The sequence below is a fragment of the Desmodus rotundus genome, chromosome 6 (genome assembly GCF_022682495.2).
Source record: "Desmodus rotundus isolate HL8 chromosome 6, HLdesRot8A.1, whole genome shotgun sequence".
Classification (NCBI taxonomy): domain Eukaryota; kingdom Metazoa; phylum Chordata; class Mammalia; order Chiroptera; family Phyllostomidae; genus Desmodus; species Desmodus rotundus.
The window spans coordinates 130317536-130334679 of record NC_071392.1 but is presented as its reverse complement, the minus strand read 5'-3'; the positions used below and the strand labels follow the sequence as shown (position 1 = coordinate 130334679).

The following is a 17144-nucleotide window of genomic DNA, read 5'->3' as shown; positions in this document are numbered from 1 at the left end:
ATTGTGGGCTTGACAATCACATTCTTGTTGATTTTATTTTAACTCTGGATTTACTTGATGGCTCCACAAATTATTTTAGATGAAGATATGATAAACAATATATTTACACAATGTTAAGTTCACTGAATGCACATGTATGTAAAAATAAACTTCAATAAACATATGAAGATACTCAACTGGTACTAATCAGAGAAATGCAAATTAAAGAATAAGAAAACATTTCACCCCCATCAGATTGGCCAAGGGTTTAAGTCTCATAATAGCAAATGGTGAAGAGAAATGGAGAAACAGGCTCCTAAACATAGATGATGGGATGGATGGATGCAAACTAGAACCACTGCTGGTACTGGGTTGGCCAAAAAGTCCATATTTTTTTTCCCATAAAATAAAAGACACATTTTTCATTTCACCAATCACTTTATTGATTTGGATATTTTGAGCATGTCAGTTATCTCCCCCGTGGTAGGACATTGATTGTTCTCAATTAATGTCTTGATTTGATTGCTATCAGCTTCAAATGGTCTACCCAACCATGGAGCATTGTCCAGTGAGAAATGTCCAGCACGAAACTTCACAAACTGGTTTTGACTCGTTCAGTCACAGCACCTTCTCCATACACTGCACACATCTTAATTTGCATTTTAGTTGCATTTTTACCTTTCTTGAAATAATACAAGCACAATATGCTGAAATTGTGTATTTTCTTTCATGTTCAAAATTAAAATGGCTAAACAAAAATTCACCAATTTTGATAAAATTTTTTAAACACATGCTGATATGACAGCTGTCACAATACAATCTAACAAAATTGTTTCGAATGAAGTTAAAGACAACTAAGCACTACTAGAGCCATCTTATTGAAAAAAACAAATGAACGTTGTGGCCAACCCAATAAAATAAAAAATACATATGCATGGTCTCCAAAACCAGGACTTCTGTTTGTAGATATACACCAAGATGACACTCACTGGGGCTGGGGAAGCAATATATAGTGATATATAGAAATGGAAACATCTACTGCAAAACAGTTTAAGTAGACAAAAAAAAAAGATAAAAAGGCAAAAAGTTGGTAAAACTTTTTTTAGGGGAATGAATAAACTTAACGCAGTCATTAAATGGAAAGTATTCAGCAATTAACCCAAGCAACAACTAAATCACCCCCCAAACCTGACCAAGTTTAATTTTTTTAAGTTGCAAAAAGACACACAAAGGCTAACCTTTATATAAAATTTAAAAACATATCAAGGCAATACAGTATATACTATTGTAGATGCATATATACATAGATAAAAGTAGGGAAATATCCATGAGAATGAAATATACTAATTTCAGGTGACTATGCTGAATTTTATCTGAGCCCTGTGCTCCTGGAAAGCAGTGTCAGTTAAGAAATCCACCCCCATAATTTTATGTTCTGCAGAACAGGTAAGAAAAGGATTCTGCCCTGGCTCAATGGGAGATAAAACCCCATTCCTGTATATTCTTAAGACTCCCTGGCTTACCTGCCCCAGGTCCCCATGCTTGTTTTGTTTTGGGGGTTTTTTTTTTGAGACATTCCTCATTAATTGATGCCTTCCCAATTGCAATAGCCTAAAGAAAATCATTTCCTCAGTTGGCTGGTACATTATGCTTTGACGCTGGAATGGTTGACTATCTCTGGGGAGGGAAGGGACTGGAGTAAGGAAGATGCATACTTAGATGTAATGGTAACATAACCTGAAATACTGCAAAGGAATATGTTACTCTGCATAGTTCTCTGTTTAAAATGCTTCTAAATTAATTTTTAAGTTATTTAAAAACTTGATGTGGTGTCAGAAATGGTCACCAGTCAATCCTTTTTGTCTATTTTCTGATATGTTAAATAGGCACATGAACATATGTCCAACCTATCCCACTAGATTGTTATAAGTAAAAGTGTTTTTGCTAATCATCAAGTGGTAGAATACATTTTTAATTCAGTCTGAGGAAATTAGCTCAGTTTGTTAGAATTGCATTCTGATTAGGGTAAAGTTAAGGGTTAGATTATCATGTAGACCTTTACACTGTTTCAAGGGCAACACTACACTCCTACTTCCCAGAATGCAACATAGCTATACTGCAAATGCACATACTATCAATTACAAGAGGAGCTAGGCAAGTGTATGTTATGTCTAAAACCATACCCAACACAAGAACTACTGAGCAGACAACCCAAAGAACTTGGTGGGTGGGCTGGTAAACAATCTTTTCGAGAAAACTGGCACATCCAGCACACAGACACCAAAGTTTTGTTTGGAGTGTGTAGATGTGGAGGGTAGGGCTTTTTTTAACTTTTATTGGCCAAGTGAGACTTTGAAAACATGAAATCTCATCTTAAAGTGCCATGGGTGATCTTTTGAGTTGGTTTCAAATTGTTTTATTCCAAAGTGTTTCTAGAAGACTTGCTGAGTAGTGGGAAGTGATTTTGTTAATGTAGAACAAAACCATCAGTAGTTAAAATTTAACCTAAAATTTTTTTTAAAAAATGAACCAAGCATCTAACCAGCAGATCTAAACAGTTTCAAATACAGAAGTAAAATTCTTAAATCTGGGATAATAAAGGAACTTGCCATCTTCACAATATTCTCTAATAGCTGGCCTGAATAAAATGCTCTGTTCTCATGAGGCTAAATACAAGAGTAACCTTAGAAAAATAGTCTATATTCCGAACTTTCTTTGCAAACATCCAAACAAGACTAGCTTATAAGGTCTTCTTGACCTCTACACCAAGTCTGAAATGCATTTGGAATCCCCCATCATGGTTTTTATTTCTCCTCCTCCCCCAAGAACCAGTAAATAAGATTCTTCATTTTGTTTGAATTATAGGAATATGGAAGTAAAAGCTTTAGCTAAAGTTTAAGCATTTAACTGAAATTAAAATTCTTGGTCCTATTTTCAAACAGAAGATAAAGTTTGCAGTCTATCAACAACCCCCCCCCCAAAAAGAAAAAGAATGTCAAATCAGGCGACCCTAAAGCAGGTTCCAAAGTACTTTCATCAGAGCTGATAGCCTTACATTTATTAGAACTCAAAACTTAGATCAAAAGTCTTTTAGTATAAAGTACTATATATATTTATAATCTTAAAAAGGTTAAAAAGTCTTAAAATGCTGATCCTCTTTGTAGCTTACAAAATTAAACCAAATAAGAACCAGAAACTGAGTATCAAATTTCAATTACATATCCCCAATCATTTAGAAATTACTGATTAATGTCATTTCTTCCACTAATGAGACAGTCTGCACCACCATAAGAAAAACCAAAATTGTTATTCAGTGAAGACATTTTTGTATGCAGATAAGCTGGTACCAACTGCTTCCAGGCAGACAGATGTAAAAACAGTGTAATATTTATAGCAAAGTCTGGTAAGCTTTTGCCTGCAAACCATTGACCAAAAATGGTAATAGCGTGTGCAAATGTTCTACTTGACAAAATGTTCTACTTGATTGTCCAGTTAAGAATGCTGGAATTACAACTGGAATTACAGCGTAGAGGAAAAAATATGTAAATTAAGCCAAGTATCCATCACCTAGCATATACTGAGCTTCTGTTTACTTTTCAGAGACTTGGATAATTTAACGGACTTTTCAAAAGTCTTTTCATTTGTTTTTATTAGCATCCAGGATCGTGCCACACCTTGCATGTTAAGTTCTGGCACAGCCAAACTGTTTACAGGTAAAAGAAAATTTACAACCATACATGGAGAGATTGGGGAGGCGAGGGTTAAGAGACACTGCCAAGCTTGACAAGCACGACAAGAGTGCTGGTGGAAGCTGATTGCCAGATACGACAAACAAAGCGTCTGCAAGGCCACCCGTTCTTAATCATGCCAGGGTCAGGCTCGTAGTGATCATTTCGCCCTCTAAGGTTGTTCAATAAAGGCCTTATTTTCCTCATCGAGATGGACAGACCTGTCAGGCGAAATTCGCCACGAGTCACTGGCCGCCTCTGCGCGGGGCCTTGGGGAAACAAGCCCCGACAAGGCCCGCACAGGATTCTGACACCCCCCACCCCACTGATTTCACCGAAGGCGGAGGGGCTCAAACCGGGCTGGTGGTACCAAGGCTCGGGCGAGAGGAACCACTGAGGCGACGCGGCAGTCGGACAGCAGCTGCGACCAACGTAGCGGCTGGGGGAGCCGCCCCAAAACGAGGGCCCCAGCGGGCGGCAGACGCCCTAAACCCTCTCCTGTCGGGAGACAGCAACAGGGACTGGGTCCCCCCTGGGCGAGCAGACGACGCTCGCCCCTCAGACCGACCCCCGCGGCGCCGGCTCCAGCCTCGCTCTTCCCCCAACTCACCATCTTCACCGCGGCGGTAGCACGGACGCGGGGGAAGAAGTCGGCGGAGGCTGAGTCTGCTTAACGCTCTCCTCACGGAAGCCGGACAGAGCGACACAACGAGAAAGCTACGCGGCGCGCGAGCCTACTAGGGTACGGGCGCGCGGACACGCGCCTCCAGCCCAAACACGACAATACACACGTCACGCGCCAGCCGCCGTTGCTCCGCAACCGGTTGGGCTGGAAACGCCCCGCTCAGGCGGCCCTCTGAACAACTCGCGGGCGGGACAACTTCCTAACCTTCTGGAAACTGGGATCCTCTCTCACTAGTTCGGGTCCAGGGGGAGGGAGGGACGGGTCTTTCTCTATCTTCTACTAGGGTACAGGAGGCGGAGTTTGGACTGGCACCTGCCGGTGAGGGGCGGGTAAAGGATGACGCGAGGCGGGTGACGCAACTCCCACCAGTTGGGCGGGGCCAAGTGGCGCCACGCCCACTGCAAAACCGTTGGCCTTACAAGGAAGTAGCTACCTGGCCAGGTGTGCGCCGCCGCTAAGGGGCGGGACCTGGAGTCGGGAGAGAAGAAGAGGGAGGGGGCAGGTGGTGGGCGGGGCCGCGGGGGAGGGAGTTGAAAATAAGACCTGCGGAAGCCCAGTCGCAGGCGGTGGGGGGGGGGGGGGGTACGCAATCCCACATTTTTTTCCTACTTTGGTGCGATTCCCGCCATCCTCCCTTGATTGGTCCGGCCAGCAAGTCGGGCCTTTGCCTGAGGGGAGAAATCTGCACATTTTTCCTTCTCCCTGAGGCGACTGAGTCCATACCGAGTGCTCTGAGTCACCGCTAATTTCAGGTCTGGAAAAAACGCGGAGAGCTTTATTTATCTTTGGGAACAGCCTGAGGAAAGAGGCCCGGCTGTCCGCCCAGGGGTGTGGCTGGGAAACGGCCCACTTCTCTTGAGAAGAAGGTGCCAGCCCCGCTGCTCCGTTTTTTGAGTTTTAAATTTGGGATTGTGTTTTTTTAATGGGCGGTTGCAATAGAAACACAGATTTCAAAGGACCAAAAAGAATCCCAAAGGTTTTCCTGAGGATGTTTTTGCGGCGTTAGAGGGAATAGAAAGAATTTACAACTGGGATGATTACTTAATTTTATTTATTATCTAATTGTGTGGTTTTTTTAAATTGTATGTTTCCATTACTATTTATCACCCCTATACCTTCTCCACCTTCAACCCTGGCCCTGCAATTACCACACCTTGAGTTCTTGTCTTTCTTCTTTGCTGGATCCCTCCATCCCCAACCCCAGATCCCACCCCCAAAGCTATCAGCCTGCTCTTTATCTATGAGTTTGTCTACATTTTGCTTGTTAGTTCAGTTTGTTCATTAGATTCCACATATGGGTGAAATCATATGGTATTTGTCTTTCTCTGGCTGGCTTATTTCACTTAGCATAATGTTCTCCAGGTCCATCCATGAGGATTTTCTTCCTTTTTACTGCCAGTAGTATTCCATTCTGTAAGTGTATGGTAGGGTTCCCCCCCCCCACCCGCAGCGCATCTATTGGTGGCCACTTGGGCTGCTTTCAAATCTTGGCTATTGTAAATTTTGCTGCCATGAACATAGGGGTGCATATATTCTTTCGAATCAGTGTTTCAGGTTTGTTGGGCTTAATTCCGAGAAGTGGAATCACTGGGTCATAAGGCAGATCCTTTTTTAATTTTCTGAGGTAAATCCATACAACATTCCAGGTGGCTACACCAATCTGCATTCCCACCAACAGTGTGTGAGGGTTCCCCTTTCTCCACATCTTTGCTAACACTTGTTGATTTGTTTTGATAGCTGTTCTGACTAGTGTGAGGTGATATCTGTGATTTTAATTTGCATTTCCTTGATGATTAGTGAGTGACATTGAGCATCCTTTCAAGTGTCTATTAGCCATCAGTACGTCCTCTTTGGAGAAGTGTCTGTTAAGGTCTTTAGCCCATTTTTTAATTGGGTTGTTTGTTTTTTTTTTAGTGTTGGCTTTAAAGTTCCCTATAAATTTTAGATATTAACCCCTTATCAGATGTATTGGTGAATATATTCTCCCATTCAGTGTGTTGCTCATTCATTTTTTTGATGATTTCCTTTGCTGTGGAAAAATTTTTTAATTTGATGTAGTCCAATTTGTTTGTTTATGACTTTGTGTCCCTTGCCTGAGGAGACATGTCAAAAAATACTGCTATGAGAAATGTCTGAGATTTTACTGCATATGTTTTCTTAGGATTTTCATGGTTTCAAGTCTAATATTTAAGTCTTTAATCCATTTTAGCGTATTCTTGTGTGCAGTGTAAGAAGATACTCTAGTTTCTTTTTTTGCATGATCTGTCCCATTTTTCCAACATCATTTATTGAATAAACTATATTTAACTTATTGTATTTTTTCTTCCTTTGTGAAATATTAATTGACTATAAAGACATGGGTTTATTTATGGCTCTCTATTGTGTTTCATTGACCTATATGTCTGTTTTTATGCCAGTACCATGCTGTTTTGATTACCATGGCCTTGCAGTATAGTTTGATATTAGGTAGTGTGTTCTACACACTCCAACTTTGTTCTACACTCTCAAGATCACTCCCTGGTCTTTTGTGGTTCCATGTAAATGTTTGGAATATTTGTTCTAGTTCTGTGAGATACATCATTGGTACCTTAATAGTAATTGCGTTGAATCTGTAGATTGCTTTCGGTAGTATGGACATTTTAAAAATGTTAATTCTTCCTATCCATATGCTTCCAATTATTTGTATGTTCAATTTCTTTGTTCAGCATCTTATCATTTTCCAAGTACAGATCTTAACATTCTTGGTTAAATTTATTCCTACGTATTTTATTTTTTTGAAGCAATCGTGAATGGGATTGTTTTCTTAATTTCACTTTCTGATAGTTCATTATTGACATATAAAAATGCAACTGATTTCTGGATATTAATTTCATATCTTGCTACTTTAATGAATTCATTTATCAGTTCTAATAGTTCTTTGATAGAATCTTTAGGGTCCTCTATATACAGGATCATGTCATCTGCATATAAAATGAGTTTTACTTCCTCCTTTCCTTTTTAATGTCTTTTATTACTTTTTGTCTAATTGCAATGGCTAGAACTTCCAGTACTTTGTTGAATAAGACGGGCAAATGTGGAATCCCTGTCTTGTTCCTGATCTTAAGGGGAACACTTGTAGTTTTTGCTCATTGAATATGATGTTGCCTGTGGGTTTGTCATACATGGCCTTTATTACATGATATGTTTTCCCTCTATTACCACTTTGCTGAGCATTTTTATCAGTGCTGGATTTTATGAAATGCTTTATTCTGCATCTATTGATATGATCATGTGGTTTTTATCTGTTATGTTGTTCATGTGGTATATCATGTTTATTGATTTGTGGATATTGTACCAACCCTGCATCCCCCAAATAAATCCCATTTAATCATAGTGTATGATCTTTTTGATGTATTGATATATTTGGTTTGCTAATATTTTGTTGAAGATTTTAGCATCTACGTTCATTAGGGATATTGGCCTATAATTTTTTTTCTTTGTAGTGTCTTTATCTAGTTTTGGAATTAGGATAATGCTGGCCTCATAAAATGAGATTAGGAGTCTTCCCTCTTCTTGAATTTTTTGGAATACTGTGAGAAGGAGAGATGTTAGATCTTGTGTAAATGTTTGATAAAACTCACCTGTAAAGCCATCCAGTCCAGGGCTTTTGTTTGTTGGGTGTTTTTTTTTTATTACTCCGTCAGTTTCACTAGGTGTAATCTGTCTATTCAGGTTCTGTAATTCTTCCTGGTTCAGTTTTGCAAGATTCTTTGTTTCTAGGAATTTAACCATTTCTTACAGATCATTGAATTTGTTGTCATATAGTTGTTCGTAATATTTTATTACAATCCTTTGTCTTTCTTTGGTGTCAGTTGTTACCGCTTCTTTTTTATTTCTGATTGTATTTATTTGGATCCTTTTTTTTTTTTTTTCCCATTGATGAGTCTGGTTAAATATTTTTCAGTCTTGTTTTTCTCTGCAAAGAACCAGCTTTTGGTTTCATTGATCTTTTGTATTGTTTTTTGAGACTCTCATTTACTTCTGCTCTGATCTTTATTATTTCCTTCATTCTACTCACTCTGAGTTTTGTTTATTGGTTTTTTTTTGTTCCTTTAAATATAAAGTTAGATTGTTTATTTGAGTTTCTCCCTCATTTCCTGAAGTAGGCTTGTAATGCTATGAATTTCTCTCTTATGAGTGCTTGTGCTGTGTCCCATAAAATTTAGGTTTCTGTGTTCACATTTTCACATTGTTCAAGGTAACTTTTGATTTCTTCCTCGATCTCATTGTTAGCCCATTGATTGTTTTGAAAATGTTATTTAGTTTCCATGTCTGTGTATATTTTCAGTTTTCTTCTTTGATTGATTTCTAGTTTCGTAGCATTGTGGTCAGAGAAGATGGTTGATATGATTTCAATCTTTTTAAATTTATTGAGACTTGTTTTGTATACTAAGATGTGGTCTATCCTAGAAAACATTCCTTGGGTACTTGAAAAGTATGTATATTCTACTGCTTTGGGATGAAATGCTCTGTAGATATCAATTAAATCCTTTTGATCTAGTGTGTCATTTAAGGTTGCTGTCTCCTTGTTTATTTTCTGTCTGGAAGATCTATCCATTGATATCAATAGGGTTTACAATCCCCTACTATGACGGTATTTCTGTCAATATCTCCTTTTTTGCTCATCAAGATGTGCTTTACATATTAGGTTCTCCTATATTGGGTGCATAAATGTTTACTAGGATTATATTCTCTTTTGGATTGTTACCTTTAGCATTACCTAGTATCCTTCTTTGTCTCTTACTATAGCCTTGGTTTTAAAGTCTATTTTGCCAGATATAAGTATTGCTACCCCAGCCTTTTTTTTCCTTTATATTTGCATGAAATTTTTTTCCATCCTGTTACTTTTAGTCTCTGTGTATTTTTAGTTCTCATGTGAGTCTCTTGGGGACAGCATATATATGTCTTGTTTTCTTATCCATTCAGCTACCCTATGTCCTATGTCCTTTGATTGGATCATTTAACCAGGGGTGTCCAACCTGCAGCCAATGGGCCTCATGCAGCCCAGGATGGCTATGAATGCAGCCCAACACAGAATCATAACTTTACTTAAAACATTATGAGTTTTTTTGTGATTACATGTCACAATGTCTCTAATGTGTGGCCCAAAACAGCTCTCCTTCCAATGTGGTGCAGAGACTCCAAAAGTTTGGACACCCCTGATTAAGCCATTTACTTTTAAATGGTTATTGATAGATACATATTTATTGCCATTTTATTTTTTAACTATGTTCTTATGTTTTCTTCTTGTTCAAGCAAGCCATTTACCATTTGTTATAGTACTGGTTTGATGTTAACAAACTCCTTTAGCTTTTTCTTGCCTGGGAAGCTCTTTATTTCTCCTTCAATTTTAAATGATAGCCTTCCTGGGTAAAGTAGCATTAGTTATAGGTCCTTACTTTTCATCATTTTTAGTATTTTTGCCAATCTGTTCTGGCCTGAAATGTTTCTGTGAGAAAGCAGGTGACAGTCTTATGGGAACTCCCTTGTAGGTAACTAACTGTCTTTCTCTTTGTGGTTTTAAGTTCTCTTCTTGTTTTTAAGCTTTGCCATTTTTATTATGATGTGTATTGTTGTAGGCCTCTTTGAGTCCATCTTGTTTGGGACTCTCTGCTCTTCCTGGACTTGTGTGTCTTTTTCCTTTACCAGGCTAGGGAAATTTTTGGTCATCATTTTTTCAAATAGGTTCTCAATACCTTGTGCTCTAGCTTCCCCTTCTGATACCCCTATGATATGGATGGTGTTACACTTCATGTTGTCCCAATGGTCCCTATACTCTCCTCATTTTTTAATAATCTTTGCTCTTTTTGCTGCTCTCCTGGGTGTTGTTTTCTACCTTGTCTGCCAAATTGCAGATTCAGTCCTCTGCTTCATCTAACTTACTTTCCAGGGTATTACTTATTTCAGGTATCGCATTTTTAATTTCTGTCCGGTCCTTTTTTATCATCTATATGTCCTTTTTAATGCTGTTGAACATTTTTGTAATCATTACTTTTAACTATATCTGAGAAATTACGTGGCTCCATTTTATTAGCTCTTCTGGAGCATCCTCTTTTTCTTTCATTTGGGCCTATTTCTTTGTCTTCCCATTTTGGCTGTCTCTTTGTGTTTGTTTCTTTGTATTAGGTAGACTTGCAAAGACTCTGGTACAGGCCTATGTCAGTCATTGCCTATGACTGTCCGTGGGCAACGTGTTTGGAGCTATCAATGATCCACAGGTTCTCTGTGCTGGGCTGGGTGCTAGGGGAAAGGACCAAGCTATGCACCAAGGCCAGCTTTTACCTGCAGTGGTCCCAGAGTGTGTCAGAAAAAGTCTCAAAGCACCCAGAGTCAGCCTCTGCCTGCAGGCTGCCTGTTAGTCCTTGTCACCGAAAGAGCCTCCAGCTGTCCATCTCAGCAGGGCTGAAGTTCCACACAGTGGGGCAAGAAGGATTCCTGAGGCTGAGGCTATTGTTTCCCCTAAGCTGATGCCATCTGGAGAGGAGTGCTCTGCCCCAGAAAGACAGCTTCTGCAGTGTAGGGGGATGACTGAGCACAGTGATTCAGCAGCTGACCCTTCAGCTCTCTCTCCAGTCCACCAACCCCAGATTCTCCTCATGCTGCTTTACTTTGCTCTGCCCTCTCTTCACTGGAGCTCACAGTAAGTGGCTGCAAATGAAATTTTGTGGGTTGGCCCTTTAAGAGGGTGACTGTGTTTCTAGCTGTCCTTCCCTGGGGTTTCTGTCTAGAAATCCCACTGCTTTTCACAGCTGGATGTTATGTAGGTACTTTTTCCCCGTTGTGAAGCTATAGGCTGGGGAGTCTGTCTTAGGGTTTAGACCCTACGGTTCTCAGAGGGAACCCACCACAGCTGAGATATGCCTCCAGAACTTCAACTGCCACCAACTGGAGCCCAGCCAGCCCTCTCACAGTTCTGCACTTTCTACCAGTTTTAACGTGGCTTCTTCTGTAAGTCCTTGGTTATAAGGCTTCTCTCCAGCTAGTGTTCATTTGGTTACTCAGGATGATTTTTCTATAATTTAGTTGTAATTCCAGTATGTACCTGGAGGAGGTTAGTGTAGCTCCCACCTAATCCATCTTGGATCCCTTTTTAATTTTATTTTAGGTTTTATTTAATTAAGCTACTGAGAACATTATGACTGCTACCAAAACTATTTTAATTCTCCAAATGTAAGGTTTTTTGGACAGGATTGTCAGTGTGTGTGTGTGTGTATGTTTTTCTCTTAACTTCATTTGTCCCAGAAAGCTATTCGAGAAGCAATTAGTTTGAAAACCAAATCATTTTTCACATTAAAAATAATGTAAATTGAATTAATTTGTTGTAGACCTCCAAATAATTGCCTGTTTTAACCTTTCCTATATACAGTACATGGCTAACGCACTGCTGAATCTATAAATTAACACTTTAAAACAAAAAGGACATCAAGTGTAAATGAAAATTTAACAAAAATGAAATGAAATGTACAGTAAAAAAATGAAAATTTTTTTACACACTAGAACTTACCTTTAATGTTGAGAGCTATTGATGACTGAATATGGAGAGGAGAGATGGAGGGATGTTATTGTTTGGAAGGGGAATCCCCTTCCATAAAAATGTCAGATAGCTGTTCTTCTGGGAGTTTTTCTCTCTTTTGTCTCTTTGTTCTACTACTAGATCTTGCTTTAGGCTCACTTGGCCTCTGTTTCACTAAAAACCTACCCAATGATTTTTGGTTTTGCTTGTGTTTTACACTTGCCTGAAGTGAAACACTGCTTTGTCATTGTACAAGTTTATTGCAGGGTTTGCTACTTTGTCAGGGTGATATTTCTCAATAAAACTTTGCATTTCTTCCCATTTCCCAAGCATTTCCTTGACTAGTGAAGTAGGAATATCCTCCCTTCCCTCTTTTTCTGTCTCTTCAATTGCAAATTTAACGAATTAAGTTTGAGAACAGAGGTTTGACTGTACTCATCACATTCTTTTTGTTTCTTTTTAAGGAAACAAGTTGTGATGATTCTAAACGTACACAATGTGCTACAGTATTTTTGACAGACTGAGCAGTGGTTCTCACTTTAAAAAGAATTTACTGAAAATTGGATTTGTGTGCCCCACTCACCAGATTTTCTGACACAGTGTATCTGGGGTAGGACGGAAGAATTTGCAATTCTAACAATTCCCAAATGATGCTAATCCACTGGTTGGGTAGTAACTTTGAGAAGAAAGAAAATTCCTGTATCTACCTGCAGCTGGAACACTGTTGTTTCTCTCTCTGGTTGGGACTCAATACCCACTTCTACTTCTAAGAGCACTCAAGACCTCCTTTGCAGTCCCAAACTGAATTGTCCTCATTTAAATATACAGTCTGCTGGTTCCAGCCTGTCTTCATTTTGTCCTCCACTCTGCCTCCAGAGTGATGTTCAAACATAAAAATCTGATCCTATTGCATTGCTGTTTAAATTTTTCTATGGCTTCCACCAGAATTCTCAGCAGGTCAGCCTGGCCTTTTTGCCTCTCACCTCAACCTACCTTAACTGCCTTGTTTCCCACAACTTCTAAAGTGCCCAGTTTTCTTCCAGAACCCTTCTTACTCTAACTGCCGTAATCATGAATCTGCTCCTTCTCGGCCTGAAATGTTCCTATAACCCTATAGTCTGTAGACCTCTGACCACTTCCCAATGGACCAGTAGTGCTCCTTCTATAATCCCACAGTTCATTACTTCTCAAATCTTGATGAGCATCCTGGTCACCTGAAGATCATGTTAAAATGCAGCTTCAGAGGGTTAGGGCTGGGATCTCAGTTGACCCTAGGTAATTCAAATGCTGCCAGTCTGCAGCTTTGAGTAGCAAACCCTTGTAGTTTTTCCCCATTGTTAGTATAGCTCTGTAATTGTTTGTACAGGTCTGTCCAGAAGGTATCCAGCCATGTAATATGAAAAGTAGAGGCATTTATTGAAGAAGATATGAGATACAAGAAACATTGTACATAGGACAATGATGACTCAGTCCCCTTCAAAGTAGGCACCTTGAGACCTCACACAGTCCTCCCAGTCTCCCATCATATTTTCCTCAATCTCATTGACAGGTTGAAATCTCTTCCCTTTCAAAGGTGATTTTAGTTTTCGGAAAAGCCAGAAGTCACTGCATGCCAAATCTGGGCTGTAGCAGGGCTGAGGCACCTGGGTAATTTAATGCTTTGCCAAAAAACTGCATAAGATCTGATGCATGAATGGTAGCATTTTCATGATGAAGATGCCAATCACCAGTTGCCCATAGCTGTGGCTTTCTAAATCATGTGAATAGTTTCTGCGGAAGAATGTTCAAGCCTAATGCAAAATTTGATGCAGATCCATTGCTCTACTCACTCAGAAATTTTGAATGTGACAGCCAGACAGTACACAGGCTCAATAGCATTTACTGCCCCCAGTGACTAGTACAGTGAAGTTGTCATTGTTCATGCATGAGCATTCTAGTCCACTTGCTTTGGCTGCCAGGTTACATCAGTGTCGTGCAAACTGTTCTTGTTATATTAATAATGGCTCTACTTTTTCTAGACATACCTTATATATTACCACCACCACCAGATTACACTGAGTTCTTTGAGGACAAGGGGTGTTTAGGATACATTTTGTATATAATCTAGCATAGCCCCTGATAATATAGTAGGTGTTTAATACATATTCAAAGTAAGCCAATATCTGAAGATGTTTTACAATTCATCAGACAAACTTCTATATCAGTTCACTATAACCTAAGATGAAACTGCATTTTTCTTAAGGTCCCATTGAACTTTAACTTCTGCATTTACACATAAGTTTGCTGCATATTTTCATTCCTCCTTATCCCAAAGAAGGAAAAAGTTTTCAAAAGAGGTCTCTCCTTAAATATAAGATGGGCACATTCCATTTCTCATTTAGAAAACATACTTAATATGCTGTTGCATACTTAATCTGTGAACATATAGGTACTTTCACTTATAACATTTATGAGTGGCAGGGAAGAATATTATATAATTGGGAGCTTGAAGAGAGTGATATTTGAGTGTTAATTAATAGACTGGAAAAAGTTTTTTAGCAAGACAGTATATTTTGTAGAAAAAAAATTTTTAGTTTCTCTTCTGCCTCCCCACAAGTTCACCTATTCCCTTGCTTCCCTTTTTAAAAAAATAAATTGAGCATATAAGTAAGATGTGAATATATTCTCATTATAAAACATTCAACAATACAGTAAAGGAAAGCTACTTGAGCACCTCTGCTCTCCTTTCCCATAGTCTCAGTTACCTCCTCACAGGTAACCACTGTGATCACTTTGGTCTATAGCCTTACAGAGAAATAAACCTTGTGCAAGTGTTTTGTGTTGTATTTTGCTTTTGTTGGTATTTTGTGTAATGGTTTTATGCTGGGTGTGTGGTATCATATAGATTGCTTTCTGATTTTCTTGATTTTCTGCCTGCTGGACCTAACCATTTCTGATAGAGGGATGTTAAGCCTCCAACCATCTGTTTCTTCTTGCAGTTCTATCAGTTTTTCTTCATGTAGTTTAACACTGTTATTAGGTGCATACACATTAAGAATTGTATGTTCTTGGAGAATTGACCCCTTTATCATTATATAACCCCCTTCTTTATCTCTAATAACTTTTAAGTCTGCTCTGTCTGAAGTTAACATAGTTCTTCCTGCTTTCTTTTGATTAGTGTTCGCATAGTATTTTGATCACATCCATTTACTTTATATGTGTCTTTATATTTAAAATGGATTTCATGTAAACATATACCTGGGTCATGTTTTTGATTCACTCTGAAACTCTCTTTTAATTGATACATTTAAACCATTGACATTCAAAATTGTTATGTAGTTGTATTAATATCTATAATATTAGTTACTGTTTTCTATTTGTTACCCTTGAACTTTCTTCCTATTTTTGTTATCCACTCTTTTTCTGCCTTCTGAAGTTTTAATTGAGCATTTTATGTAATTCCATTTTTCTCCTTTCTTAGCTTATAAATTTTACTTCTTTTTTTTTACTTTCTTTAGTAGTTTCCCTAGAGTTTGCAATGTATCTTTACAATGAATTCAAGTTCACTTTCAAGTAACACTCTACCACTTCTTATAATAACAAAATAATACTAATTCATTCCTATCATTACTGTCATTTATTTCACCTGAAGCATTCATAAGCATGTGTACATGCACACAGATATACATAAACATATGTAATCAAATAATTGTTGCCATTATTTGAATAAACTTATTTGTTAGATCAATTAAGAATAATATCAAGGGCTGGGAAATGGGGATATTGTTTAATGAGTACACAGTTCTGGTTGGAATGATGAAAAAGTTCTGGAAACAGATAGTAGGGATAGTTACACAACACCGTGGTTGTACTGAATGCCACTGAAATGTACACTTAAAATGGTTACAAGGGCAAATTTTATATCATATACATTTTACTACAATTCTAAAAAATGAATAATGTCAAATACCAAAACCATCAAATTGTACACTTCAAAAGGTTTAATTGTACAGTGTTATTTTGTCTCAATAAAGCTGTTTTTTTTAAAAAAAAAGAATAAAAATAAAAATTTTCATTTTACTTTCACTTATTTCTTCAATGTTCTTTCTTTCTTTATGTAGATCCGTGTTCTCACCTATATATTTTTCTCCTAGCTAAAGAACTTATTAAAACGTTTGTTGTGCCCTGGCTGGGTAGCTCAGTTGGTTGGAACATTGTCCCATACTTCATAAGTTTGCCAGTTTGATTCCCAGTCAGGGCACATACCTAGGTTGCAGGTTCAGTCCCTGGTTGGGGTGCATATGAGAGGCAGCTGATCGATGTTTCTTCCTCTCTCTTTCTCTCTCTCTCTCTGTTTCTCTTCCCCACACCCTTCATGTCTCTAAGCATGTCCTTTGGTGAGGATAAAAAAATAAAAATAGATAAACCATTTCTTGCAAGGTAGGTCTCTTGGCAACAAATTCAATTTGTCTGTCTGAAAAAGTCCTTATTTCTCCTTCACTTTTGAAGGATAATTTTGCTGGGTACAGAACTTGAAGTTGGTGGGGTTTTTCTCTGAACATTTTTAGTATTTTATGCCACTCTCTTTTTGAATGCATGATTTCTGAGGAGAAGTCAGATATAATTCTTATCTTTGGTCCTCTATACGTAAGGTGTTTTTTTCCTCTAGCTTCTTTCAGAATTTTTTTCTTTATCTTTGATTTTCTGTAATTTGACACTGATATGCCTAGATGTAGTTTTGTTTTGTTTTTGTTTTCTGGGTTTTATTTGTTTGTTTTTTGAATTCATACTGCTTAGTGTTCTCTGAGCTTTCTAGGCCTGTTGTTTGGTGTCTGACAATAATTTAGGGAAATTCTCAGTCACTGTTGTTTCAAATATTTCTTCTATTCCTTTCTCTTTTTCTTCTTCTGGTCTTCCTCTTACAGATATATTACACTTTTTGTAGCTGTCCTACAGTTCTTGTATTTTCTCTTCTGTTTTTTTTTTCAGTATTGTCTTTGCTTTTTGATTTTGAAGATTTTCTTGATATATCCTTTAACTTAAAGATTCTTTCCTCAGCTGTGTCCAGTCTATTAGTAAGCCCATTAAATGCATTCTTCATTGTGATTTTTGCCTTCTAGTATTTCTTGTCATTTTTTCTTGCTAGGTTACCATGATATACTAGGGAAAAGGAACTGCAGTGAATAGGCCTTTAGTAATGTGATGATGAGGTGTGGTGGGG

General features: G+C 38.3%; 1 protein-coding gene across 1 annotated transcript in view; it reads right to left on the bottom strand.

Annotated features, from left to right (window-relative positions):
* The window catches only part of DSTN (destrin, actin depolymerizing factor), a 47291-nt gene extending 42624 nt beyond the window's left edge, over positions 1–4667 (bottom strand). The window contains exon 1 of the mRNA XM_024559197.3: positions 4318–4667. Within this exon, the coding sequence (XP_024414965.1) occupies positions 4318–4320 (3 nt within the window). The 5' untranslated portion in view covers positions 4321–4667. The remainder of the gene's footprint in view (positions 1–4317) is intronic.
* Positions 4668–17144: the final 12477 nt, after the last annotated feature.